Source organism: Brachyistius frenatus, unplaced genomic scaffold (genome assembly GCF_029030835.1).
Source record: "Brachyistius frenatus isolate BFR_SWC_R1_liver_20210118 unplaced genomic scaffold, ASM2903083v1 Contig_355, whole genome shotgun sequence".
NCBI classification, from domain to species: domain Eukaryota; kingdom Metazoa; phylum Chordata; class Actinopteri; family Embiotocidae; genus Brachyistius; species Brachyistius frenatus.
Genome location: NW_027210954.1, coordinates 24,010 through 50,310, shown reverse-complemented (window position 1 = coordinate 50,310; position 26,301 = coordinate 24,010). Strand labels below are relative to the sequence as shown.

The 26,301-nt window shown below is 41.1% G+C and overlaps 1 protein-coding gene across 1 annotated transcript in view; it reads left to right on the top strand.

The window, feature by feature from the left end:
• Positions 1-26,301, top strand: part of abcc9 (ATP-binding cassette, sub-family C (CFTR/MRP), member 9) — a 35,788-nt gene that overhangs the window by 3,030 nt on the left and 6,457 nt on the right. The window contains exons 8-37 of the mRNA XM_069724001.1: positions 2,443-2,607; positions 2,919-3,074; positions 3,202-3,336; positions 3,420-3,582; positions 4,121-4,161; positions 4,265-4,407; positions 4,518-4,626; positions 5,633-5,740; positions 7,299-7,371; positions 8,670-8,775; positions 10,080-10,118; positions 11,390-11,428; positions 13,139-13,240; positions 13,315-13,399; positions 13,793-13,873; positions 14,836-14,973; positions 15,053-15,178; positions 15,261-15,360; positions 15,563-15,636; positions 16,109-16,339; positions 17,196-17,347; positions 18,130-18,199; positions 18,293-18,450; positions 18,563-18,655; positions 20,099-20,201; positions 20,305-20,423; positions 20,847-20,968; positions 22,510-22,640; positions 23,866-23,944; positions 25,594-25,702. Of these exons, the coding sequence (XP_069580102.1) occupies positions 2,443-2,607; positions 2,919-3,074; positions 3,202-3,336; positions 3,420-3,582; positions 4,121-4,161; positions 4,265-4,407; positions 4,518-4,626; positions 5,633-5,740; positions 7,299-7,371; positions 8,670-8,775; positions 10,080-10,118; positions 11,390-11,428; positions 13,139-13,240; positions 13,315-13,399; positions 13,793-13,873; positions 14,836-14,973; positions 15,053-15,178; positions 15,261-15,360; positions 15,563-15,636; positions 16,109-16,339; positions 17,196-17,347; positions 18,130-18,199; positions 18,293-18,450; positions 18,563-18,655; positions 20,099-20,201; positions 20,305-20,423; positions 20,847-20,968; positions 22,510-22,640; positions 23,866-23,944; positions 25,594-25,702 (3,350 nt within the window). The remainder of the gene's footprint in view (positions 1-2,442; positions 2,608-2,918; positions 3,075-3,201; positions 3,337-3,419; positions 3,583-4,120; positions 4,162-4,264; positions 4,408-4,517; positions 4,627-5,632; positions 5,741-7,298; positions 7,372-8,669; positions 8,776-10,079; positions 10,119-11,389; positions 11,429-13,138; positions 13,241-13,314; positions 13,400-13,792; positions 13,874-14,835; positions 14,974-15,052; positions 15,179-15,260; positions 15,361-15,562; positions 15,637-16,108; positions 16,340-17,195; positions 17,348-18,129; positions 18,200-18,292; positions 18,451-18,562; positions 18,656-20,098; positions 20,202-20,304; positions 20,424-20,846; positions 20,969-22,509; positions 22,641-23,865; positions 23,945-25,593; positions 25,703-26,301) is intronic.

The window sequence follows — 26,301 nt, the reverse complement described above, 5'->3', positions numbered from 1 at the left end:
CAACGAGAGGAAATGTCTTTTCATTCGTACGTCCATTTTTGACTCGGGACTTGCTGTTAGACTGAAGTACGACCTACGAATCATCAAATTAAATCAATTTTTTTCAACTGAAAAACCTGAAAATACAGTTTTATCCAGGTACCGTGTAGTACGAGTCATGCAAATGATTTTAAGTGTAAAGACCCGTGAAAACCGACTTTCTCTCTACAGTGAGCTCAACATCCTGATGTGGCTGTCGAGCTTTGATCTGTAACATTTTTTTTCAGTTTTGAAAAGTGAAGCCGATGTGGGAAGAACCTTAAAGTGCAAAACCACTGAGGGCCACTAGGGGGCCGGCTCCCAAAAAAAACCCAAAAAACATGGTGAATTGTTTTTTTTTTGATTTCAGTCAGGTTTGATTTCCCGTTTCTTGTGACTCCATCACTGAAGATCGACCTCGTTCATCCGCCTACACGTAATCTCTCTGTGAGCTATAAATAGCTGCATGTGCAGTGAGAGCGCTGCAGGACCCCCCCCACCCCCCCAACCGACCGACCGGAGACGTAATGTGACCCGGCCTCTTGATGATGAACACCGGCTGTGTGAAGATGTTTAAAAAAAAACATCACAGACTCTCCCGTCTGAAAACTTAAAGCCATGTTTGGGCACCGAAGTCACGTCTGGTGTTTACAGAAGATCTTTTTTTGAATAGGGGTTAAATGCAGATTAAAACACACACACACACACACACACACACACACACACACACACACACACACACACACACACACACACACACACACACACACACACACACACACACACACACACACAAAAAGATGGTGTCTGAGACATGATGACATCACCGAGGCGGTGGTCGCAGTCATCATGTCACCACGAGTGTGTGTGTGTGTGTGTGTGTGTGTGTGTGTGTGTGTGTGTGTGTGTGTGTGTGTGTGTGTGTGACTGACGTGATCATGCCTGTAATGTAATAATGAGCCCCCACACACACACACACACACACACACACACACACACACACACACACACACACACACACACACACACACACACACACTCGTGATGACATCATGCTTCACCCCCGACTTTAAACTCGGATTTTTCTCGCATGATTAATTTCCAGATTATTTGATGTGTTAAATCCTCCAGTGAATTTAACATCAGTGTTCTGTCAGAACCACAAAATGGATCCTGAATCTTCCGGTTTTCCTGAACTGAACCTCTGTTTAATCTTCAGACCTCAACCCCTCCAGCAGGAAAGAAGAAGTTAAAATGTCTTCACTCTTAAAAAAAAAAAAAAAAAAAACCCTCATTAGGTGCCAAATGTTTGCTCACTTTGTAGGAATTTTTTTTTTTTTTATTCACTTTTCCAAACTTTTCTAATCTTCAAGGTCAGAAACTCCCAGTTTGTCCTCATAAATAAAACAGAAGGTTGATTTATTAACATCAGAGGAAGTTGGACAGTCGATGGTTTCTTCACGTTTCTGACTTTTGCGTCTCTAAGTAGAACTTCTGTATTCTTCTTCTTTGTCTTTCCTCCTTTTTCCTTCATCACTTATTTTCTTCTTCTTCTTCTTCTTTTTTTTTGTTCCTCTTCTTCTTCTTCTCGTCTTTTCTTCTCCACCGGTCGTCGGTGTGAACGTGAGATCGCAAACGTTTGTCCTTCTTCCTCTGTTGACATCTGTGATTGACGTTTCCACCACGTTAATCGACTCGTCAACTTCATTCACGTTAAAACAGATCCAGATATTTCCACCGGGATCTTGAACGCGTAAACGATCAAACTCTCCAGCTGCCGCGGCGGTGAAGCTGTCAGCCGGCTGAAGTGGGTTTTAGTGGGCAGAGACGCAGAGCAGAGCTGCATGTCTGGGTGACGTGGAAACTTCTCCGCTCACTTCACACTCTGAGTTCAACACAGACCAAACTACCGTGTGTGTGTGTGTGTGTGTGTGTGTGTGTGTGTGTGTGTGTGTGTGTGTGTGTGTGTGTGTGTGTGCCAGGAGTGAGGACACGCAGGTAAAAGTCTCTTCAAATCAATTCACAAACTAAATGATTAAAATGGGCAAAACACTGATTTTTGTCTATTTTACAAAAATACGGTTAAAGCGTGCCCGGTAAATTGCAAAAGCTTTAATTAAAATATTATAAATAAATACTGTCATTTACCAGCTGTGGGGTGGAAAGTTCAGTCTGCTTATTGACCTCATTTCTCAGCTGTATCTTCTCAGATTAATTCATATATTAATGTTTTTTCTACATTAAAGCTGGAGTCTAAAATACATTCAGTATCATCCCACACCATAACGTGTGTTTTTAATCCGGTGATTTAAAGCGATAAAGTTCACCTTGTTGATGGACCAACTTTTTGATTGCAGTTCTTGTCGCGATAATAAAAATAAAAATGTGTTTGGCAGCTTGAAGGTATTTCCTGTGTTTTTACAGGACACCTATCTGGGCGTCTACTTCATGTCCTCCACCGAGCTGCTGCAGAACAGCTCCGTCCTCGCCGTCCTTCTCTTCCTGGCTTTGGTGCTGCAGAGGACCTTCCTGCAGGCCTCGTACTACGTCACCATAGAAACGGGCATCAACCTGCGGGGAGCCCTGCTGGTGAGTGGAAAACAATTTAAGTCCCGAAAAACGACACATCTCGGGAGGTTAAACTCTTCAGGACTCGAGGATGACCTGCCTCGAGTTTGGTGGTGGAAGGTCAAAGGTCACCGGGGCCCTTCAAAGCCCTTTTGTGGCCAAAATTATGACAAAGATTTCACACAGAGGATGAAGTGTTTTGACATTTCACATCCAAAAGGTCAAAGGTCCATAAACTGAACGCCGTAACTAGCCGTCATTTTCAAGCCATTCCCAAACTCCTGTTAACATTTACGTGTTATTATGGTCTGTTTTTGTTTTTGTGAACCCAGGCGATGATTTACAACAAAATCCTGCGTCTGTCCACCTCCAACATGTCCATGGGCGAGATGACGCTGGGGCAGATCAACAACCTGGTTGCCATAGAGACCAACCAGCTGATGTGGTTCCTCTTCCTGTGCCCCAACCTTTGGGCCATGCCTGTGCAGGTGGGACAAAACTCTATATTTTCCTAATGTAGTGCCATTTATTTATTTATTTTTTTAAGTTTTGAAAGTGCAGCTTCAGACGAGTCTTCTCACTTTTCCTTTTTGTTTTTGTTTTGTCCGTCCTCAGATCGTGATGGGAGTGATCCTGCTCTACTATTTGCTGGGTTTGAGCGCGTTGGTCGGCGCGTCCGTCATAGTCCTGCTGGCTCCGGTCCAGTACCTCATCGCCACCAAGCTGGCGGACACACAGAAAAGCTCACTCGTGAGCAGGAAACTTGTTTTTGAACTTTACGTCGTATGTCCTGTACTTTCCCAGCAGTCGGTAATAATTTTGCCTCGTTTCAGGAACACTCTACAGATCGGCTGAAAAAGACCTCGGAGATCCTGAAGGGCATAAAGCTGCTGAAGCTGTACGCCTGGGAGAAGATCTTCTGCGACAGCGTGGAGGACACCAGAGGGAAAGAGCTCACCAGCCTCAAGACCTTCGCTTTCTACACCTCCATGTCCAGTACGATCAAAACGCACTCACACGAGATCTTTAACTCTTTATGTTATTGTTTGAAAACATAAAAGGCAAATACGAAGTTAGTCTTTTGTTTGCAAAACACCAGGATTTAAGGATTTAAAGGTCCCGTATTGTATAAATTTGGATTTATTTTTTTCCTTTCTTATAAATACTTTCGAAGCGAGCCGTTGAGACGTCGCTGTGTTTGTGATGTCACAAACTCGTGTCATACGCCCACTGTGCATTATTTTATTTTGAAGAAAAACACAGATCGGTCGTTTTGTCGCGGAGCTACAAGATCAAAGACGTCCTGTGATCGGTCCGGGCATGTGTCACTCAGAAAACGAGTCAGCCAATCAGAAGAGAGGATCGTCGATATCTTCCTTTAGATAACTAAAACGCAGGAAAAGTGTAAAATATGGGACCTTTAAGTTCTCAATAATTCACTGCAACATAAATTAGCTTAAATAATTCAAATTTTGGAGGAAATTATTTATTATTACAGCAAGATTTTGCCAATAAATAATAATTCTCTGTGCAGTTTTCATGAACGCTGCGATCCCCATCGCCGCCGTTCTTGCGGTAAGAACTTGTTTTTGTTTTTTTTAGACATCTGTGTATTCACCACGTCGTTAATGGCTTTCTTCGACTATAACACGATTCGATTTGAAACGCTCTCTCGCAGACGTTCGTGATGCATCACTTCATCGATAAAAGCGGGCCGAGTCCGTCCGAGGCCTTCGCGGCTCTGGCGCTGTTCCACATCCTGGTCACGCCTCTCTTCCTGCTCTCCACCGTGGTCCGATTCGCCGTGAAGGCTCTGGTCAGGTGAGCGTGTGGACGAGGGGGAGAACAGCTGATCCGGGGGACGGTTCTGATGGTAAATCTGTGTGTGTGTGTGTGTGTGTGTGTGTGTGTGTGTGTTTTTCCTCCTCCAGCGTCCAGAAGCTCGGCGAGTTCCTTCAGAGCGACGAGATCGGAGACGACAGCTGGAGAAACGGCGACATATCTGTTCCCTTCGAGGCGGGAAAGAAACACCTGGGGATGGTGAGTCTTCAACGAAACCACGTCGATGGGACAAAAAAAAAAAAAAAAACGAAAAAACTGATGAGTCAGCACAAAACGGAGCAAAACGTAGGCGTCGCTTTTTTATTTTTTTATTTCATTGCTGGGAATTACGCAAGAGATGCAATACGATGTGTTTCCAGACTCATGCTCCTTATTTTATTACCTCTATATATATATATATAAAAAAATATATATATATATATATATATATATAACAAAAAAATAAAGTTGATCATATTGTATCATAAAAAACACGAATGACTTATGTTCAGATTTTCATGTGATTCTGGATGAATATTCGTAGTCCTCAGAGGATTCACTGACCTGCTGAACTTTCCTCCAATTTCACCCAAAAAATATCAAAATCAAAGCAGCAAAATTTTCCACAGATTCATTATTTATCCCTTTTTTTTTTTTTTTTTTTTTGTTGTCAATTTAATAACTCAAATCCTTCTCAAGTTTGAGTCTACCGGCATCACAGCAGCACACGTGAGGACTTTCACTGACCTTTGACCTCGCTGCTCTGCAACTACTTTGGCGTATGAACATCTATTAATGATGTTGTGAACCAGACTGCACATGAAGTACAAAGACTTCGTGTTGTGTGTGTGTGTGTGTGTGTGTGTGTGTGTGTGTGTGTGTGTGTGTGTGTGTGTGTGTGTGTGTGTGCACACACACACACACACACACACACACACACACCCCCCCCCCCCCCCCCCCCCCCCCCCCCCCCCCCCCAGTGTGTGTGTGTGTGTGTGTGTGTGTGTTGTGTGTGTCTGGATAATAATAAGAAGATAAAGTGACGGCAGCGGGACAAAAAAAAAAGCCTTCTTCTCCCCGAGGAGTTAAAACGGATGCAGGAAAGTGGTTATTTGTACACATTTAACTCAGCATCTCTTCTTTTTATTTCTTTATTTATACTTCCCCCTCCTCCCCCCCCTACCCCCTCCCACACACACACACACACACACACACACCCTCCAAGACCAAAGCCATCAACAGGAAGCAGCCGATGCGCTACCAGATGGACAACTACGAGCAGCCGACCCGGCGACAGATGAGACCCACGGAGACGGAGGATGTGGCTGTGAAGGTCGGGTGTGTGTGTGTGTGTGTGTGTGTGTGTGTGTGTGTGTGTGTGTGTGTGTGTGTGTGTGTGTGTGTGTGTGTGTGTGTGTGTGTGTGAGACTGGAAGAGGGGGGTGGGGGGGGTATATAGAGAGAAGGGATGAAAAAAGTGGTCCACATTTAAGGATTGAATAATTGGAGAGCCTGTTCAGCTTTAAAAAGACAATATTCCACAACATGGGATCTCTACTGGTGCGATAATTTAATTTTATGATAAAAACCATGTTGCATTATGGGATGAGGTCATTAACACTTGATTTAAATGAACAAGCAGCTGTTTCAGGTCTTAAACTTTTTTTAAATTTTTTTTTAACATCCGTGGGTCATATTGTGGGATCATACATGTCACATGTGTACGTGGGTGTACCCGTGTGTGTGTGTGTGTGTGTGTGTGTGTGTGTGTGTGTGTGTGTGTGTGTGTGTGTGTGTGTGTGTGTGTGTGTGTGTGTGTGTGTGTGTGTGTGCGCTCTCCCCTCTCAGGAAGTGTAGCATTCACACGGCCCTTTAAAATCGCCCTGCGAACGCGTCCGTCCTGTTTTTTCTCAGCCTCCTCTGAAGGCTTCACTTCCTGTCTCGTCCCCGCGGAGCGACGCTCACCGTCCGCTCATCCAAACCATTAATTGGAGTCAGACGACGCGTGACGGTTCCTACTTTTATTTGAGAGCAGCTCTACGAAGACTGAACGACAATAGGAGAATAAAAACCAACATAAAAAAATCTAATTGAATTGATAAAGTTATTTAAAATAAGTTCTATTTATCCTACAAATGAGCAGATCAATGAGTTTGTCTGTGAATTGTTTAAAAAGTTGTTGTTTTTTAATATCATAAAATAAACATCAAATAAACAACTAAAAGCAACAGACGGGAGGAATGTAAACAGGAAGAAGGGATGTAGAAGAGGATTTAGATACAAAAAGGTCTGTCACACGTTGCTCTTTATTTCCTGGACATTTTTAATATATGTGTATTTTTCTTTTTTTTAATAACAAAATAAATATTTATTTACACCAACAACAGTCATTATCAATCTTAGTAGTTGTGTCACATGATGTCATGTCTCCACTGAATTGGGGGGGGGGGGGGGTAAACTTACAATCAGGGAATATAATACATATAATAATATTAACAGTTGATTTTATTTCACTCTCAAGATAAGACTTCTGGTTTTTCTGCTTGTTTCCATGGATACAGAAGTTGCACATGGAATCAGTTCAGATAAAACAAAGCTGCAGCTTCCTGCGTAACTGGTGTTTTTTTCTTAGTTTGATCCTCCGTCGCCACGCTAGCGCGTCCCCACTCATGTAATCCCGTTATCTCAGCCGGCACTCGGAGGTCAGGCCACAAAAAACCGGGGGGGGGGGGGGGTCACGCGCACATAACAAGAAAAAACAGCACGTAGTCGCGTTGCGTAACGGAAGTTTACTGAGAGCGAAAAGCTTCGGCGGTCGGTTATTTATTTATTTGTTTATTTTTTTAACCCTTTTAATGTGTGTTTCTGTCGTCGTGTGTTTTGTGTGTTCAGGTGAGCGGCGGCGCGTTCACGTGGGGAAACAACCTGCTGACGCTGTCCGACATCAACATCCGCATCCCTACAGGTGGGAAACGGACATCGTCCTCCTCACGAGGACATCGCTGACATCCAAAATAAATGAATGAATCCACCGTTCAAATAACGGAGAGAATTAGATAAATAAATGTGAATAATACATAAAGGCAGCCTGGAAAAATACCAATGTAAACACAGAAAAAACAAAGTGAAAAGACTTTTAAATGAAATTTGTTATTTCATTTCCAACAGTCAGACTCACCGAACTGAGCTCTTCATTTTTTATTTTTTGGTTTAGTTATTTACAGGTACAATTTAAATTTTCTGACTACGTTAAAGCTTAAAATGTCATTTCAAAGAGTCCTCGAGTTTCATCTTGAATTTCATCTCGCCGTTATAACAACAATCCGCCAAAGTGCGACTGCATAAAGGGAAATGGGAGATGGACACTCATGAATAATTAAAAAGAGTTAAGTGCAACCTCTTATTTTGAAGCTCACATTATCTGCCGTTACATTTTTCCACAAGTTTTTTTTTTTTTTTGGACGGATGTTTTTTTTTGGACTTGACACGATGAGCTGTGGGTCATTAGCAAACGTTTGTAACTTTAGAAAGATCCCGTCCACCTGTTCTCTTCTGGCGTCGACACGCGTAAATGCTCGGAGGTCGTTGCACCTTCTTCGGTCTCTCCCTTTTTTTTTTTTTTTTTTTTTTTTTTGTGCGAAAGTGAAACTGAAGCTGGAACTGTGAGAACGCTGTTAGGATGTGAATGAAGCAGAATTACAGTAACGGTGTCAGCTGATCATGTTGAGGAGGCTGCCAGCGGATGGATGTGTCGTATCACACACACACACACACACACACACACACACACACACACACACACACACACACACACACACACACACACACACACACACACACACACACACACACACACACACACACTTCAGTTCCTCCAAACAACACCAGCACTTGGCATATCTACAGATCCTGTTTATCTCGGTAGTAGCATTACTGGGATTGCAAGCAAGTCACGTCCCCGGGGAAGAAACAAGAGTGTGTGTGTGTGTGTGTGTGTGTGTGTGTGTGTGTGTGTGTGTGTGTGTGTGTGTGTGTGTGTGTGTGTGTGTGTGTGTGTGTGTTTTTGCACTTCTGTCTTTTGGTTTTATAAAAGTGTCGTCTTTGCCATGTGGACGGTTAAATTTAGGGGGAAAATGAATGAAGGAAGGAGGACTTCAATTTTCTTCCCCTCGTATTTGTTTTAATAAGCCGCATTTTAGATGTCATCTCTGCAAAGGGTAAAATTCTCCACTTTGTTTGTTTGTTTGTTTGTTTCTCCGTCAGGTCAGCTGACGATGATCGTGGGCCAGGTGGGTTGTGGGAAATCCTCGCTGCTGCTGGCCATGCTCGGTGAGATGCAGGCCCTCGATGGAAGAGTCTTCTGGAGCAAGTAAGAACTTTGTTGAGATATTTTAATGATCATAGATTATGTAGAAAGTGTATTTTTTTTTTTTTTTTTAAACTTTTATTCATATTTTCTACTTGAACAAAGCACTATGACTTAAAAAAATTCAGTCGAAAGTCAAAATAAGTTTATTCTGTTTGGCTCAAACTCACTTTAGTGTTGCAGCTGTTTCATATCTATGTTTGTTGGCCGATTTATAAATGTTGCTTTTTTCTTTCAAATGTTGCTACAAAGGATCCCGTTAACTGAAATTATTTATTATTATTATTTATAATTATAATAATTATTTTTTTTTTAAAGCTAGTCATGAAATATTTCAAGTTGTAGTTAAATTCAGTCACAACAGGGAGTTTATTTAAATTATAATTCAGTTTAGATTTTATTTTATTTTATAAGTTTTGTTGTTTTCTTTATTTTACTTGTTCGACCACAGATACACAACTTCTAATAAAATACCAGATAATGGACAAAAGTTAAAGTCTGTTAATCATTCAATCAATCAATCAATCAAATGTCTAGGAGCAGTTTTTTCAGAATGATTTAATTTGCTGCTCTGATGTTTATTTTATAATATTTAGATTTATAAAAATCAATGAAAGAAAACTCGTATTTATTTCATATTTCTTGATATATTTTCTCGCTCAGTTGAATGTAATTGCCGTTCGATAGCGGAGACGTGAAGTTGATTGACGGCGTTTTACCGAAGACCCTTTCATTATGAAAGGGCCAAATCGGTGACTTTATTTGTGTGTCTGTTTCCACGGCAACGCACAAATTTGCTGCCAAAATTGACCTCCATGCTCACACATTTACAAGATGACACCGAGTTATTGAATCAATACTTGACGAAGCGACGAGGAGAAGATTTTAATTCTCGTATTGATTCACTCTGGAGATCGTTTTATTGTGATGGATCACAGCGACTGATCTGAATCTGATATATTGGACTTAATTCGGAGGCATTTTCTTTCCATGACTTTGACTTCTACTCAAGGACAAACCAATTGGATTCGTCGTAAGAAATCATTAGAAACTCTTTCTCTTATTTCACAAATATAAAAGCTATAACTGTAACTCACGTCGACGCCCCTCTTCGATATCATTTTCTATCTTTCTAGTCACCTTATTGAGTGACTTGCTGTCTCACGTCTTCACTGGATTCTCAGACTGGACGTGCTTCTGTCTCTGCACATTAACCTTTGTATGCATCTTTGGATCTGCTGTGTGTGTATTTGTGTGTGTGTGTGTGTGTTTCTGTCACTTCACTTCCTGCCTTCTTGCCAAATCAGGCCGCCTGATTGTGACATCATCCACGATGGGAACATAAGGTACTTTTATCTCCTCTCTGTGAAACATTTTCAGCCATTTTGTCTTAGTTTTTAAATCAAGTTTAACGAAGTTAACTTCCTGAATTAGCTGCAGTAAAAAAAAAGAAAAAAAGTCAGAAAATCATTTGTGATTCGACCCAAGACATGTTATTAATGTGTTTGAGTCTTATTGACATTTGGGCATGGAGTGCATGGATGCTGCATTCAGGTGCATCCTGAAGTTGATATCAGAGAATTGTGGTCACCAGTTAATTAATGGTCCATGAATACTCTCTGAAGGTTGTTTTCACTCTCACATGTTTATAATGTTTCTGAACATGATTTCTACCATGTTTGGCTCTTCTGTGGTACGAAGGCGTTAATCTGTAGTAGAGTCGTAGCGGGAATGCATGACTTTCTGGTGATCTCTGGTTCTTTCGGTCTCGGGACGGTGACGTTCTGCCTCCTCTTGAAAAACGCGAACGTCACTCGCCCGGCTCGTCGCTTCGTCGCTTGTCGACTTTCTGAAGCATTTCGAGGGGGCTCCAGTTGACGATTTCCAGAGTTTGAAGCCAAACCCCCCCCCCCTCCGCCCCCCCAAAAAAACAAAAAAAAACAGCCATAATTCTGTAGTGGAAATCACTGCATGGGCTCAAGAACACTTATTGAATTTTTTTTCCTGTTTGTGAAAGTATTTGACCCAAAATCTGACGTTGGTTTCTCTTCAGGTCCACGGTTGAAATCACAAAATGTTCACGTACCGGCGGTCACGTTAACGTGATGAACTCAGATGCGATGTTCGCTCAACAGGAGCAGTCTCTAAAAACGTACTGAATAAGGTTATAAGCTGTTTTCCTCAAAACTTTTTTATCTTTACTCTTTTAACTCGGGGCGTAATTCTTACATTAACACACCCTCAGGCGCCCAAAAAAAAAAAAAAAAAAGAGACATCATTGTCGGAGAAGCCACAAAACCTAATTATCGCAGGCAGGACAGCGACTGCATCACTTCCTTCTTCTCTGGGTGGGAAGGTTAATTTGATTAATAGTCGGCAGGCTAACGTCATGTCTTCACTGTCTGGTTCTTCCTATTTTTTTCGCTTTTATGTTTTGCTTTCTTCCTTGTTTTTTCTGTGTTTAATGTCTCCTCGAAACAAAAAAGAAAAGCTCTTTGCTGTTTTCTGTCTGTCCGTCTGTTTCATCCCTTTTACCGTGTTACTTCTTTTTAAAAAATATTTTTATTACAACAAACAAATAAACACTGCAGCTAATTCTCACACGTGACTTTGACAGTTGGTCAGAGACAGAAGAGTCTGACGAAGACATCGGGAGGTACTCGCTCTTCTTCTGATCCCCCTGCTTCCTGTTTCAGATCTGAAATGACCGTTTGACCCCTTCATCATCCTCCTCCTCCTCGTCTTCCTCTCATCAGTTTTTACCCATTTTTTCTCTTCTAACATCTTCTGCTGTCTTCTGTTGTCTTCTGCTTTCTTCTACTGTCTTTGGCTTTCTTCTGCTGTCTTCTACTGTCTTCCGCTGTCTTCTGCTTTCTTTTGCTGCCTTCTATTGTCTTCCGTTGTCTTCTACTGTCCTCTGCTACTGTCTTCTGCTGTCTTCTGCTTTCTTCTGCTGTCTTCCGCTGTCTTCCGCTGTCTTCCGCTGTCCTCTGCTGTCTTCTACTGTCTTCTGCTTTCTTCTGCTTTCTTCTATTGTCTTCCGCTGTCTTCCGCTGTCCTCTACTGTCTTCTGCTTTCTTCTGCTTTCTTCTATTGTCTTCCGCTGTCTTCTACGGTCCTCTGCTGTCTTCTACTGTCTTCTGCTCATCGTCTGCTCTCCTTCCATCGAGGATGTCATTATTTTTTGTGTCATCATCTGATCCCGGAGTGGTTTGTGCTTCTTTTTTTTCTTTTTTCTAATGCTGGGAGTCATAAACTCGTATAAACAAACATGCTCTGTTTATCTTTATCTGACATTTAAAACATATAAAAATACATTTCAGAGTCTTTTCAGCTGCTATTAAGTTTCTAAGTTACAATAGAGTTTATTCTCCAGGCACACGTTGTTCTGAAACCGGGTCGCCTTCACATCCGACTCCCAGCAGAGCGCCACTGTGGTTGTTGTCCTTGATCATATTGATGTTTGTGTTACTGTTACATTTTGTTGTTGTTTTATTTGCAGCTCATCATTAACCCGACCCATGATTCATATTTCTAATTTTTCATGTTGCGGTGGAGTTTTCCAAACATAATCCTCCCTTTTTTCTTTTGTTTTTATGTGTTGGGTACCACACTCATAAAGCTGATGAGAACAGGAGTACTGATCTGATATTCGCTTTTCCTTCCTCTGACAAGAGTGTTGGAACAGTTTTCCCAAAAATGGAGTCGAAATGAAAGCACAGTTATTCTTTTAATATGCAGGATAAGAAGTTTATTTTGACCTGAAACAGATACTTGAAATATTTAGAAACGATAGCGATGGGGAGGACATGATTAAAGATTAAAGAAATGTGTGCACAAGGAAATAAGACATTCACAGTTCATCCTGCAAATACACAAATTAATAATATTAATATAAGCCATTTCACAACATAAACCTCATTCTTGCAAATAATTGACTTTTTTATTTAATAATAAAGTAATCTTTTTCTAATTCAGTGGATTAGTATCAATTAAAATTTGTTTAATTAATTATGTGTCCAGTAGACTTGAAAATCCTCATATAAGCACGGTTTTGTGAATTTATACACAAATAATCAAATTGTGACTCAATTATTAGCTACGATATGAAATGGGGTCTTGTTCCTGAAAAAAGTGGTTTTTTTTTCAGCTGAAATTAAACGATTTAACCACAAAAACGTTGTTTTCCCCAATAAAAAAAGTTTGTTTATTTAATGAGCCGCCTTGTGAACAAAGTCAATATCTGTGGACGGAGTCATCAAACCGACGAGTGGATCAGTATTCCTGCTATATTGACGCTTTATGAATGCAGAACTTGTAGTTCTCACGTGTTTGCCTGCCTCTATTTCCCATGATGCACCCACAGCAAGAACAGATACTCGGTGGCCTACGCTGCCCAGAAGTCCTGGCTGCTCAACGCCACCGTGGAGGAGAACATCACCTTCGGCAGCCCCTTCAACAAACAAAGGTAATAAATAAATAAATAAATTCACAGCAGTGAAACGTCATGAAGTTGAAGTCGTGTTGTGTCGTCTCGTTCAGGTACAAAACCGTGATCGACGCCTGCTCGCTGCAGCCGGACATCGACCTGCTGCCGTTCGGAGACCAAACCGAGATCGGAGAGAGGGTACGGTTGGTATTATTGCACGTTTATGATAAATACAATCATTCGCATTGTCTTTCAAATCAACCCCCCGAGAAGCTTGTGTCTTCAAATATCCTGCAAAAAAAAAAAAAAAAGATATTATCTGGTCATTTATTTTTTGGTACCAAAAAAAAAAAGCTTCTTGCTCGTCCAAAAATCCCATGGCCCAAAGCAAATATTTTTTTCAAATTGCAGAGTGCGGTAGTGAAATCAGCCTGAAAACAGCCTCCTTTGTTAACAGTCTCTGTCTCTCTGATTGTTTTATCACTCTTACAGCAGCTTGATTTGTTTCTCTCACATCCTCTAAAGCCCTTTGTGTTCCCTGGAGGTTTGAAAGGTCCTATACTGATATTTTCTCTCCTGTTGCTGCGTCAGGGCATCAACCTGAGTGGAGGTCAGAGACAGAGAATCTGTGTGGCCCGAGCTCTCTACCAGAACACCAACATCGTCTTCTTGGTAAGATGACCTCTGGTTTTTTTTTTTTTTTTTTTATTTTAACGAGCAACAATGAGGTAGTTTACACCAATGAATTACTTCTGATCGTGTATTTTCAGCTGAATTTGATAAACGTCCACCGGGAAGTAACTCCCTTTCTTTACCGGGCTAGTTTCCGTCACATCCCGACTCTCTACTTTTCTTTATATTTGATTTATGTTGATTTATCAAGCATTAAAAAAAAGCATCATTCTTTTAAACACTAATGTCTAGAATGATAAAACAAAAAACAAAAAAGTGTAAAATGATGTATAATGAGGTGGAGAATGTTTTCTTTAATTGCAGCTGCTCATATCTGATCTCAGGATTTGAGTATATATGTCTATATATATATATATATACATATATATATATATATATATATATACATCATTATGATAAGACATAAAAAAATAATCATCCCATGCTCTCTATTAGCGTGATATAGGAGACAAGTTATAGCATCCACCCAGCAGACGTTATGGACACTTGGCAGACGTTCTTGTCGTAATTGGATTACGTGACTATGAACATTTAGCGGCAATCAGATTATCCCAGTGATGAGCTGATTACATGTGGTGGAGGTAGGACAGGTGTAGAGGGAAGAGGCTGCACTTGATAACAGAAAAGTTCAAATTTTCTAATCATGTAAAAATGCTTTTCCTCTTTGTTTTTAGTGATTTAGAAAAAAAAGAAATCAGGTGATCTTCAGACAGAGAAAAAAAAATGCACCAGCACTCTATGAAAATATAGTCCAGTAAAAAAAAACTTTAGTTTTAATGTTCTTATCCTGATAAAATTGTAAATATGAAACTGTAGAAGTTTTCTTTTCTTTTTTTTGGACTTAAAGTACTCAAAGTAAAAGCCCTCTAAGTGTTTCAGCCTTGTAGCAGGTTTTGCCTCCTTCACCTCCTCCGGATTTGTTTTTCTTTGACGTCTCCCAGGACGATCCGTTCTCCGCTCTGGACATCCACCTCAGCGATCACCTGATGCAGGAGGGAATCCTCAAGTTCCTGCAAGACGACAAGCGAACCGTGGTGCTCGTCACCCACAAACTGCAGTATCTCATTCACGCAGACTGGGTAAGACCTTCAAAATAAAAGTCCCGGTCTGTGGACGGATTGTTTTAATCCAGAGTGTTTTTTTGTTGTTGTTGTCCAGATCATAGCGATGAAGGACGGCTCTGTGCTGCGGGAGGGAACTCTGAAGGACATTCAGACTCACGACGTCGAGCTGTACGATCACTGGAAGACGCTGATGAACCGTCAGGACCAGGAACTGGAGAAGGTGACGCGACATCGTCCGAGACCACAGCCAAGACTTTTATTCTTTATTTTCTAATGTTGTGTCTCTGTCGTCTGATTTGTAGGACATCCAGCAGGACAGTCAAACGACCCTGGAGAGGAAGACGCTGAGGAGAGCTTTCTACTCCAGAGAGGCCAAGAACCAAATAGACGACGAAGACGAAGGTGGAAAATTCTGGAATATTTCAACAGGAACTTAACTTTTAACTTTAAAACCTTGTATTTGAGTTAAAAAAATTTGAACAGGAGGAAACGCTGACACGTTTTCGTGTCCAATTTATCCGTCTAAATTTTGATATTCGATGAAAATGTGAAGTCTTTTTTTTTAAATTTCCTTGTTGAAAATTGGACTTTTCTTTTCCAACAGAGGAAGAAGAGGAGGAGGAAGATGACGACAACTTGTCCATGACCACCAACAGACGGTCGAAGATCCCGTGGAGGGTAATCGTCTTCGTCTTCACACGTCCGAGTGGAAACACTTCAGCAGACAGATAATCCACACGATGATGTCACTGAGTTCAAATTTATTTATGGAGTTTAACGGACTCGTTTGATTAAATTTGCTTCAATATTTTGATATTAATATATCCAAAACCAACCGATGATCGGCTCTGCAACTCATGATGTTTGTCATTGTAAATTAATAAGTTGCTTTTTTCTTTAATGAATTCATTATTTGATTAATAACATGTCAGAAATGTTTCTTTATAATTTGTCTGAACAACATTTCAAAAACTAAATTGAAGAAATTCTAATTACAGAAAAAAAGAAAAGAAAAAAGGAAGCACATTTTTAAATTTGAGAAGTCCCAACATTTTTGTGTTCATTTTGAATAGATTGATAAATCTATAATTAGTTTGTCAGTCAGTGATCGATCATCATTTCCTGTGACTTTCTCCTCGGTCTCCTTCAGGTGTGCTGGTGCTACCTGTCCTCCGGCGGCTTCTTCATGGTCTTCCTCATGGTCTCCTCGAAGCTCCTCAAACACTCCGTCATCGTTGCCATCGACTACTGGTTGGCCATCTGGACGTCCTCCAAAATCGATCACGGCGCCGAGGCGAACGATGGAATCGGCCCGATGAACAGCAGCAGCAGGAGCACCGGAAACATCACGTTCCCCACCACCGGCCCTCCGGAGGACAAGGTATCGTCTTCATAACCACAGTTTTATGGGATTTGAATTCAATAAAATCGATTTTATGTTCTTAATTTACTCACCAACACGTCTTTGAAGATAATCTTTGGGTATTCTCTCTCATAATAGTGTAGCTGTGAAATTAAAAACCCGGTGACGTCAGATTTGTTTTTTTATAGCACATTTTAAACAGAACAGAGTTCGACCCAAAGCGCTGCACGTAAATCAAACAGAATTAAAAACGGTCAAATAGACTCGATAGTGAGGAGAAAATAAGCAATAAATACAATGAAAAGCAAGATGAGACCAAGGTGAAGCAGAGAAGTGTAAGAGCTGTAAATGAAGAATTAAATAGTCATTCACGTATCAATAAATAGATTTTTAAACAGGTTTTGAACGCTAATATCAAGATTGATGACTTTAATATAAAAAACGGCATTAAAAATACAAAATATGTATGAAGTATGATATAAATCACAATTACAACTTCCTGAGAGCATCGTGAGAAGAAATATCAAATCTAATTTGTGAATATCGTCACAGTGATGAGATAAAGGAAACTAAACAAAAACGTATACTGAAGTCATTTGGAGTGTAAACTGTTAAATACAACTTTATGAAATATGTAAAAGTGTGTCATCGCAAACGGCTGAAATTACATGAACAGTAATACAAAAGAAATAGAAAATAATTTTATGTTAATTCGATTTAAAGTGTTTACTAATAACTGAATACTGCTCCTGTGTGTGTGTGTGTGTGTGTGTGTGTGTGTGTGTGTGTGTGTGTGTGTGTGTGTGTGTGTGTGTGTGTGTGTGTGTGTGTGTGTGTGTGTGTGTGTGTGTGTTGTGTGTGTGTGTGTGTGCAGGACTCCTACTACCTGCTGGTGTTCATCATCCTGTGTGCGGCCGGAATCACTTTATGCCTCATCACCTCTCTCACGGTGGAGTTTCTGGGTCTTTCTGCAGCCACCAACCTGCACCACAACCTGCTCAACAAGATCATCCACGCGCCCATCAGGTACACAGGAGATCAGATAAATTAAGATTTGATTCATCCCAAAGTGGGGAAATTTAGTCGGTTAGGAAAAAAAAAAAGAGAAGCGCACAATATGAAAAAAAATACAAATATGTATACAATAAAATAAGATGGATAAAAATGTTTTTTTGTTTTTTTTTAGAAAAAGTAAGATTAATGAATAAATACACACACTAACAAAAAAAAAATACAACTAAACAAACTGTAATACCATTTACAAACAACACAATAAATAAGAAATGAATCGTATAAAACATCAAATCAAAAAAAGCTTTAAAATCTCCCAAGTCGTACGAGTTCAAGCTTGAAGTGTTGCCAAAAATAACAAGAAGAAGAAACTGAGCTCATGTTTATATGTTTTGGTGAAACTTCGTCGGAAGCTGCTTTTGCATCACAAACGCTTTAATTCATCTGATCGGAGAGCATCACTGAAGCGTGTGAATGTAGATTTAAAAGACTCTTGGTACAGACTCGACTCTTGAAGCAGGTTATTGCAGCTATTTCCTGTGTGTGTGTAACAGATGCTGATTCTCTGATTGGCTGCGTCTTCACCGTGCACTTCGGTGCACAGCAGGATTATTGATTTAAACCTCACAGATGAGCTCCGTCTCCATGGAAACACTCGAGTTTCCTCCGGCTCGTTACTCTCGATCTCTCCGCTCATCCGTCGCCTCTCTTTCTGCTGAGGCAGCGTTTTCTGTTGACGACTTGACGTGACTTGTCAAGTGTTATATTACGGATTACGGTATTAAATCTCTCCTCAGGTTCTTCGACATCACTCCTCTGGGTCAGATCCTCAACAGGTTCTCAGCTGATACCAACATCATCGACCAGGTAAAAAAAAAAAAAAACGATGACTTTATGGTGGATTGTAGGATTAGTGCACGAAAGCTTTCTTTTTTTTTAATATTTGTTTTTAATTTTCAGCACATTCCTCCGACGCTGGAGTCCCTGACGAGGTCGACGCTGCTGTGTCTGTCGGCCATCGGGGTCATCGCCTCCATCACTCCCGGCTTCCTGGTCACCCTGATTCCTCTGGCCATCGCCTTCTACTTCATCCAGAAGTATTTCCGCGTCGCCTCCAAGTGAGCGTGTTTCTGTTGTGGATTTTGTTTGACTGAAGTGTCGGTGGCGATTTATAACACAAATTTAACATAAACTAATAAACATGCGATGAAAAATATGTTTCCTTCTCAGGGACCTCCAGGACCTCGATGACTCCACGCAGCTTCCTCTGCTCTGCCACTTCTCCGAGACGGCAGAAGGTCTCACCACGATAAGAGCGTTCAGGTACACACACACACACACACACACACACACACACACACACACACACACACACACACACACACACACACACACACTAGTCCTTAATGTTTTTCTAAGTTTCTAAAAACTAAAACACATGACCCGGCGGCCGAGTGGAGTTCCTGGTTTAATTCACCGTGGGCCTGACCTTTACTGTGTGCCCCCCCCCCCCCCACCCTCCCCCACCACCGCACTCTTAACCCAACATTTCCTGTCGGTCTACGCTGCTCTTTTCTATTAAAGGCTAAATGCCAAAAAAAAGTAATCTTTAGAATAAGCCTTATCTGATCTTTCCTTTGTGTTCCCAGATGGGAGATGAGTTCCCATACTGTGACTGTAATGAGCTCCGTGAAGACGAAACCCAGCGATGATTTGTGTCTTTTAGTTTAAGGGTTGGAGGTTCAATTTCTATTGTCCACATTTCTAAGTGTCCTTAAGCAGGATACTGAGAGGCAGCGGTTATCCAGCATCTTCTAAGGCTCTTTTAGTGCTTTAGTAAAGAAGAGGCTCTCAGGCAATGAAAAGCTGGAAGAAAAAACTCCCTTTTAACAGGAAGAAATCTCTGGTTGTTGCAGGAAAAAACTCTTTTTATCAGGAAGAAAAACTCCTTTAACAGGAAGGAAAACCTCATATTAGCTGATTGAGATCGTGGCAAAATTTGATTAGTTTACCGAAAACGCCCATCGAGACGATGAAGGAGACACAAACACGCGTCTTCCCGATTGAACTTTCGCTGAGCTTTATTTCCGACAGACCCCGTGGCGATAACAATCGTGGAAAACGTAATCATCAGCGTTTACCTCCAGCTCGCGTCGCAGCTTCAGTTCTTCTGCCGGTTGAAGAACCAGAAGTTTCTTCCTGTATTTCTGTCTTCACTCGCGTTCCCATCGTCGGTTTAATCCAACATTAAACAAGCTCTCACGCTGTTCTCTCCTCTCTTCCCTGTGGACTTCCTCTTCGTCACGCACCAATATACAAACACTGAGATACACACACACACACACACACACACACACACACACACACACACACACACACACACACACACACACACACACACACACACACACACACACACACACACACACACACACACACACACACACACACACACACACACACACACACACACACACACAGAAACAATGAGTCTGGTGTTGAGACAGATTCTTGGCAATCACAGCACAGTTCCCATTATCATCATCCACTGGTCTCCCTCCAAACCATGTCTGGTTTTAGATGGCAGTGATTTACTACTGAAATACAAATACAGATAAAACCTTGACATTCGTTTTTTTTTTTTTTTGTATTAGTATTTGCTGTTTTTATAATAAATAGAGGAAGTTTTGTCGACAGAGGAAAAGGACAAAAACAAGAATGTTCTATCGGCGAAGCGATTCATTGAAGTTAAATGTTTTGTCTCAGACACGAGGCTCGTTTCAAGCAGCGCATGTTGGAGCTGACGGACACCAACAACACGGCGTACCTCTTTCTGTCCGCTGCCAACCGCTGGCTGGAGGTCCGGACGGTGAGAAGCGGTTTCTATCTTCTTCTTTTTTTTTTTTTAACTGTTAGAAACATGTGATTGTGTGGAAATAAAATCAGCGCGCGATTTGATGACCTCTCTGCAGGACTACCTCGGAGCCGTCATCGTGCTGTCGGCGGCGGGAACCTCCATTTGGAGCGTACGCTACGGTTACGGGCTCCCTGACGGAGGCCTGGTGGGCCTCGGACTCACCTACGCCCTCACTGTGAGTTTCATCTTTTAACCTGTCGGGGTGTCCACGGCACGCGAGGCAGAGTTTATTTGTAGAGCAACATTTCAGCAACAAGGCATTTTAAAGTGCTTCACATGAAACCATTAAAAGCATCAAAACATCAGGCAAAAGAAAAGGACATTTAAAAACAATTAAAAAAAGAGTTGCAGCAGACCTGCAGCTTTCTGGGACTTGAGATAATAACTGGAAAATTCACTAGCTGATCCAAAATAGACTTAAAATCCTTCCTCTTGCATATAAAACCCCTGAATGACCCGAGATCCATCATATGTTCCTCAGACCTCATGGCACCATATTTATAGTTCACTCTCAAGAGTTCATGCCCTGCTAGTGGTTCTGAAGTAGAACATCTGTGTGTGTGTGTGTGTGTGTGTGTGTGTGTGTGTGTGTGTGTGTGTGACCAACTACCTGAACTGGGTCGTGAGGAACCTGGCGGACCTGGAGGTTCAGATGGCCGCCGTGAAGAAGGTCAACAGCTTCCTGGGCACCGAGTCTGAGAACTACGAGGGATTGATGGGTAATTTATTTTTAATAAAAGATAAAAATGTATTATCAGGCTGACACGCATCTAACGGGCCCTTAAAATCCCAACGGCACTTTCCGTTTTTTACAATCTCAGCATCCCTCCAGTCGCATCGCTAGAAAAAACAAAAAACACGTACGAACAACTGGAACATCTGCAGTGTAACAAAAGGAAGAAGAACTCAAACACCAGATCTGTACGTGGTCGTGTTTGCCAAAGAACTGGAACAGAATCTGATCTGATGATGAACCAGCTTTTAGTGTGTGTGTGTGTGTGTGTGTGTGTGTGTGTGTGTGTGTGTGTGTGTGTGTGTGTGTGTGTGTGTGTGTGTGTGTGTGTGTGTGTGTGTGTGTGTGTGTGTGTGTGTGTGTGTGTGTGTGTGTGTCCCCAGAAGCTTTGTTTTGGCTTTTATAGGCTGTGCTGTTGCCATGGTGAAATACAAACATCTTTTCATGGCGGAGATGACAAAAACAGAGAGGCTTTTTAAAAAAAAAACACTTATTTAACGATTATTTAATCAGCATAGTCAGATAACAAATATTTAACCAAGCACAAATTAAATCTTCCAAACCCAACCGAGCCGGATCTGGTTTTTTACATTGTAAAAAAAAAAAAAAAAAAAAAAAAAAGGGACGATTCTTCACCGACAAAACCAGTTCGAGTCTGACAGACAGATGAAAGAAATAAAGAAATGAAGAAATAAAAAGAAAGAGTCTACTAAGCGTCTATTAAAATATTGTAAAGGGAGTTTTGTGCTTCACAGTAAAATGACCCATGAAGCCATAAAACAAACCCAGAAAAAGTCTCAATCTCTGACATCTTGGAAGCTTCCAGCAATTTGATAAATCCTGCAAAGTGAAGAAGGAATAAACTAAAAGAAGCTCTGCAGCAGATCTATTAATATCTTATTTGGTCAGTGTGGTAATATAAATAATGTGGCTCAACATTCATCATGGTATTTTCTTTTCTCTTGTTTCTCTGGATGGACTTTTTGTTCTTTTTCGCCACCATCAGATCAAAGACTTAAACCTGCTAAATATTAGCATGCTTCTGTTTTGCCAAGAATTTCAATAAGTGTTGTTTTATAATTCAAATTCGTCGTAACTAGAAGTTAAAATACTTTTGATATTGGAGACTTTAAGCTACGCTGTACTCACTACACCATCCTGAGGTACGAAGTGGTATTACAAGACAACACAGGGATGGCGCTAGTTTATCAGCACACTAACTTTAGTAGATATCTCTGCAACACAATACTTAAACGTCACTGACGAAACATCAACGCTGATATTTCTACACAGTTTTCATACATTTTTCAAAGTCAACATCTTACAGATTGTCCCTTTTTAAAAGTGCAATACCGCCGATGGGCCACTAGGGGCTCCGATAGACTCCCATTCAAAAAGCAGCAACACCATTTAGGCCTTATAACATAGACAGTGTCAACAGTTAGAGGTCAGTTTTTTTTGTAGCTACAGACAGTGTTTTTTTTAGGGTCAGTGAGAGTTAAAATCTTTTAACTCCCCCCCCTGCAGACTCCTCTCAGGTGCCCGAGAACTGGCCCCAGGACGGCGAGATCAAGATCCAGGACCTGTGCGTGCGCTACGATCCCAATCTCAAGCCGGTGCTCAAACACGTCAACGCGTACATCGAGCCGGGCCAGAAGGTAATAAACACGCTGCTGTGAAGAGAGCCGCAGGTACGGTACCTCATGCTTTAATGAAAGCGGCCGTGCGGCGGGAGGTTAATTCACGCGGCGTCGCGAGGAAGGTCGGGCCTCACATTTACACTGCGATGAAGAAGCAGTGTGACGCGTGGCTGTCGGCAGAAGAGAGAAAAAATGTTCCCCAGAAGACTGAGGAGGAGATCAGGATCACATTTACAGTAATAATAATGACTCATTCAAAATGCTCCAAACACCTTTTTATTTATCCCCCCCCCCCACCCAAACCTATCTGCAGGGGTTGCCATGGTAACAAACAATTTATTTCAGCGTCAACGGATTTGGTCAAAGAACAATTAAAAACCATAAAAACATTTTTTTTTTTTTTTTAAACCCACAGAGACATCAGCAACTGATGAAGACGATTCCAATAAAAAAAAGCAACTTTTAAAATTTCTCTCTTTCGAAGCCACCAGACTCCTTTGACAAAAACAGTCATTTTACTTCACAGAGCACTGGAGCTGCTGATCTTCCCGCTGCCTCGATCGTTTCATTTGTTCGTGCCATTGTGTGACTTCGGGTTCAGTTCAGCTTCGAACAGACGTGTTAAAACACCTCCAAAGTCGCGCAATGACACAAACAAACGGCGCGATGGAAGCGGCGACGGACCAGCGACTCCTGTGTTTCCGTGAAGTAAGATCGCTGGGTTTTTTCAAAGGACTCTGGTGGCTTTCGAGAAGAGTGTAAAACGGTATGCTAAATATAGCGTACATTTAAAATACACTTTTAAAACGAGGGGACGTGCCGACCTCCATCTACTTAAGGTCGTAAAATAAATACACTCCGGTGTCGATAAGGACCTCGTACTTAAAAATAAATAAATAAACAAACTAGAGCTTTAAGGAGCTGCCAGATTGCATCGCTTTGGCTCCGGCAGCAGGTTGAAAAATGTCAGAGGGAGAGTTTGAATATGTTTTAATAATGCGAATGTCTTTTGAGTGTCACATGTTTTCTCTTTTAAATGCGAAATGTCCGAGGCTCATAAGAAGAGCGGATTTTGTCGAAACGGTGGACTTTTTCCTGTGAAGTCGCGGCCACACGCCTCCGCTAAACCATAAACTGTCACACTGGTGTCTGATGTCTCACGGCGGCGTCAACTGGCCTCCTCTCTCTCTCTCGCTCTCTCTCGCTCGCCCTCTCTCCTTCGGCCTCCTCTTCCTCCGGTCAGGTGGGGATCTGCGGTCGCACCGGCAGCGGGAAGTCCTCCCTGTCGCTGGCCTTCTTCAACATGGTGGACATCTTCGAAGGTGGGTCAGAAAAAGAAAAGAAAAGGATAAGTCATGAAACCGATTAAATGAGGCAGAATTATTTACAGTAATTATGCCCAAGTGTCATAAAGTTGTTTATTCCCTTTTTAAACTCTGAATAAAACCACCTGTTGGAAGTTTCCTATAAACTAAAAGTCTGAAGTGGTCGCTGTAAACCTGCGTAAATCTAATCCCTCCCTCTCGTTCATCTGTTAAATATTTAGTTTCTCACCCTCTTCGTTAAACTGAAGTGTTTATCGCTTCCCTGTGATGCAGCTTCTTTAAGTTTAAACCTCCAACTTTGGACTTTTAGACGTGAAAAAATGTTGTAAAGCTGCGTCACTTTTTATTCTCAGGAATTTATTTGTAACTTTGAGCCCCTTCATAAATAAACGGGGAAAAGAAAGTCAAATATTTCCATCTATTTCTGTAAAACGCGGTTCTTATTGTCATAGAAAGTGATCACACACGTTTCTGCATTAAATAATAGTTTAAAACAATAACTTTTGTTTTTTCCTTCTTTTTGCAGTTTTACAAAAACTGCATCGTAATGTTTTTTTTAAGAAAAGTCGCCACAAAGTCAAATTTATTTCACAACAATCACCAAAAAAAACAAAAAACTCTTTATTAAAAAGTTGTAACTGTAGTTTGAACATCTTTTCATATTAAAAGCTTTTAATGTGATTTACTGTAGTGACGGAGACGAAAGGCATTTTAATGGGTCTTTGTTAAAACTAAAGCTCGGGGTAAATGATTCCTATAAAAGATGTCCCGTGTCCTCTCCAAACATCTGCCATCCTCGCTCCGTTATAGACGCGCGTGTTTATGTTGGAGAAAATGTTTATGCAGCAGTTTCTTTTTTAAACACTCCTGCAGGTCGATCTGTAGGTTTCTTAAAGTTCTCCGTGTTGCTTCACTTTCAGAGGACCTGAAGTGGACTCTCGTAACAGAGGATTCAAAATAAGGACTTGGCGAAAAGACTCGACCCGTTTTTTTTTTCAGTTTCTGGGTCATGAAGTCTTCAACGACGTCTTTCTTTTATTTATTGCGTTTTGAGAGCGAGTCGTAATCGTATCGTTTTGTTTTCACTCCCGGACAGATTATTCAGACGCAGATGAGATTGCACAGTCACTTTTTCCACACACACACACACACACACACACACACACACACACACACACACACACACACACACACACACACACACACACACACACACACACACACACACACAGCTGGGCAGAGGTTTCATTCACCAGTAAATTAAGACCATTGTGTCAGCTGCATGTCCTTATTTAGCAGTGAAATAAAACCGGAGCGACGTACTGAATATTTCTGATTTCATCAGCTGGAAAAAAAAGTCAACGGAACAAAAATATTAAAAGGGAACAATTGAAGGAGATAATTTCAGATTTATAACGACCTTCTGTCTGATTTATTGTTTCTAAAAGAAATTCTGTTTAAAGCTGTAAACAAAATGCCTTAAATTGCAATACCACTGACAGCCACTAGTTGTTTAAAAAAAAAAAAAAAATTTTACTTTAAATGCAACTGTGTCCTCTAATTGTGCTGATCCCCCCCACCCCCCAAAAAAAAAAAAAAATTAAAAAAAAAAATTCTCCATGCTGCGTTTGTTTATTTACTTTCAGGGAAGATCGTCATCGACGGGATCGACATCTGTAAACTTCCTCTGCAGACTCTCCGGTCGCGGCTCTCCATCATCCTCCAGGACCCGGTGCTGTTCAGCGGATCAATAAGGTACACACACACACACACACACACACACACACACACACACACACACACACACACACACACACACACACACACACACACACACACACACATACAGTCTTTATGAAGACTAATTACATAAAAAACCTGAAGATCTGGTTTCTCTCTTAATATCTTCAGCGTCACTTCTCACTTCCTGTTTACATTTTTATTCTCAAGAATAATAAATTGTGTTCACTGGATTGAATAAATAAAATGTTATTTTTCAACCATCCATTCCTTCGCAAAAAAAATAATAATAATTTGATGAATTCTCATAAATGTATTTCTGTTATCCCAATTTTTTTTTTTTTTACGAACAGTTTAAGATCTTGCCGATGAATTAAAGTTCTTACATTTTATTTTGAGGATTTGGCAGAAAATTTTGGAGCATTTTTCCCTTTTGAAATCGTCCTCCCCGTCTTCTCTTCGTTATCCGTGTGAACACGTCGTGTAGTGAAGAGAAGGAAGATCGTCCTGACCTGCAGACGCCAAAAGGCCCGAATCGGCAGATTTGTTATCTTTGGAGGTTGAAGCGAGGAGGGAGCGGCGACGGGCACTCTGTTGTACGGGTGTTCGGGGAG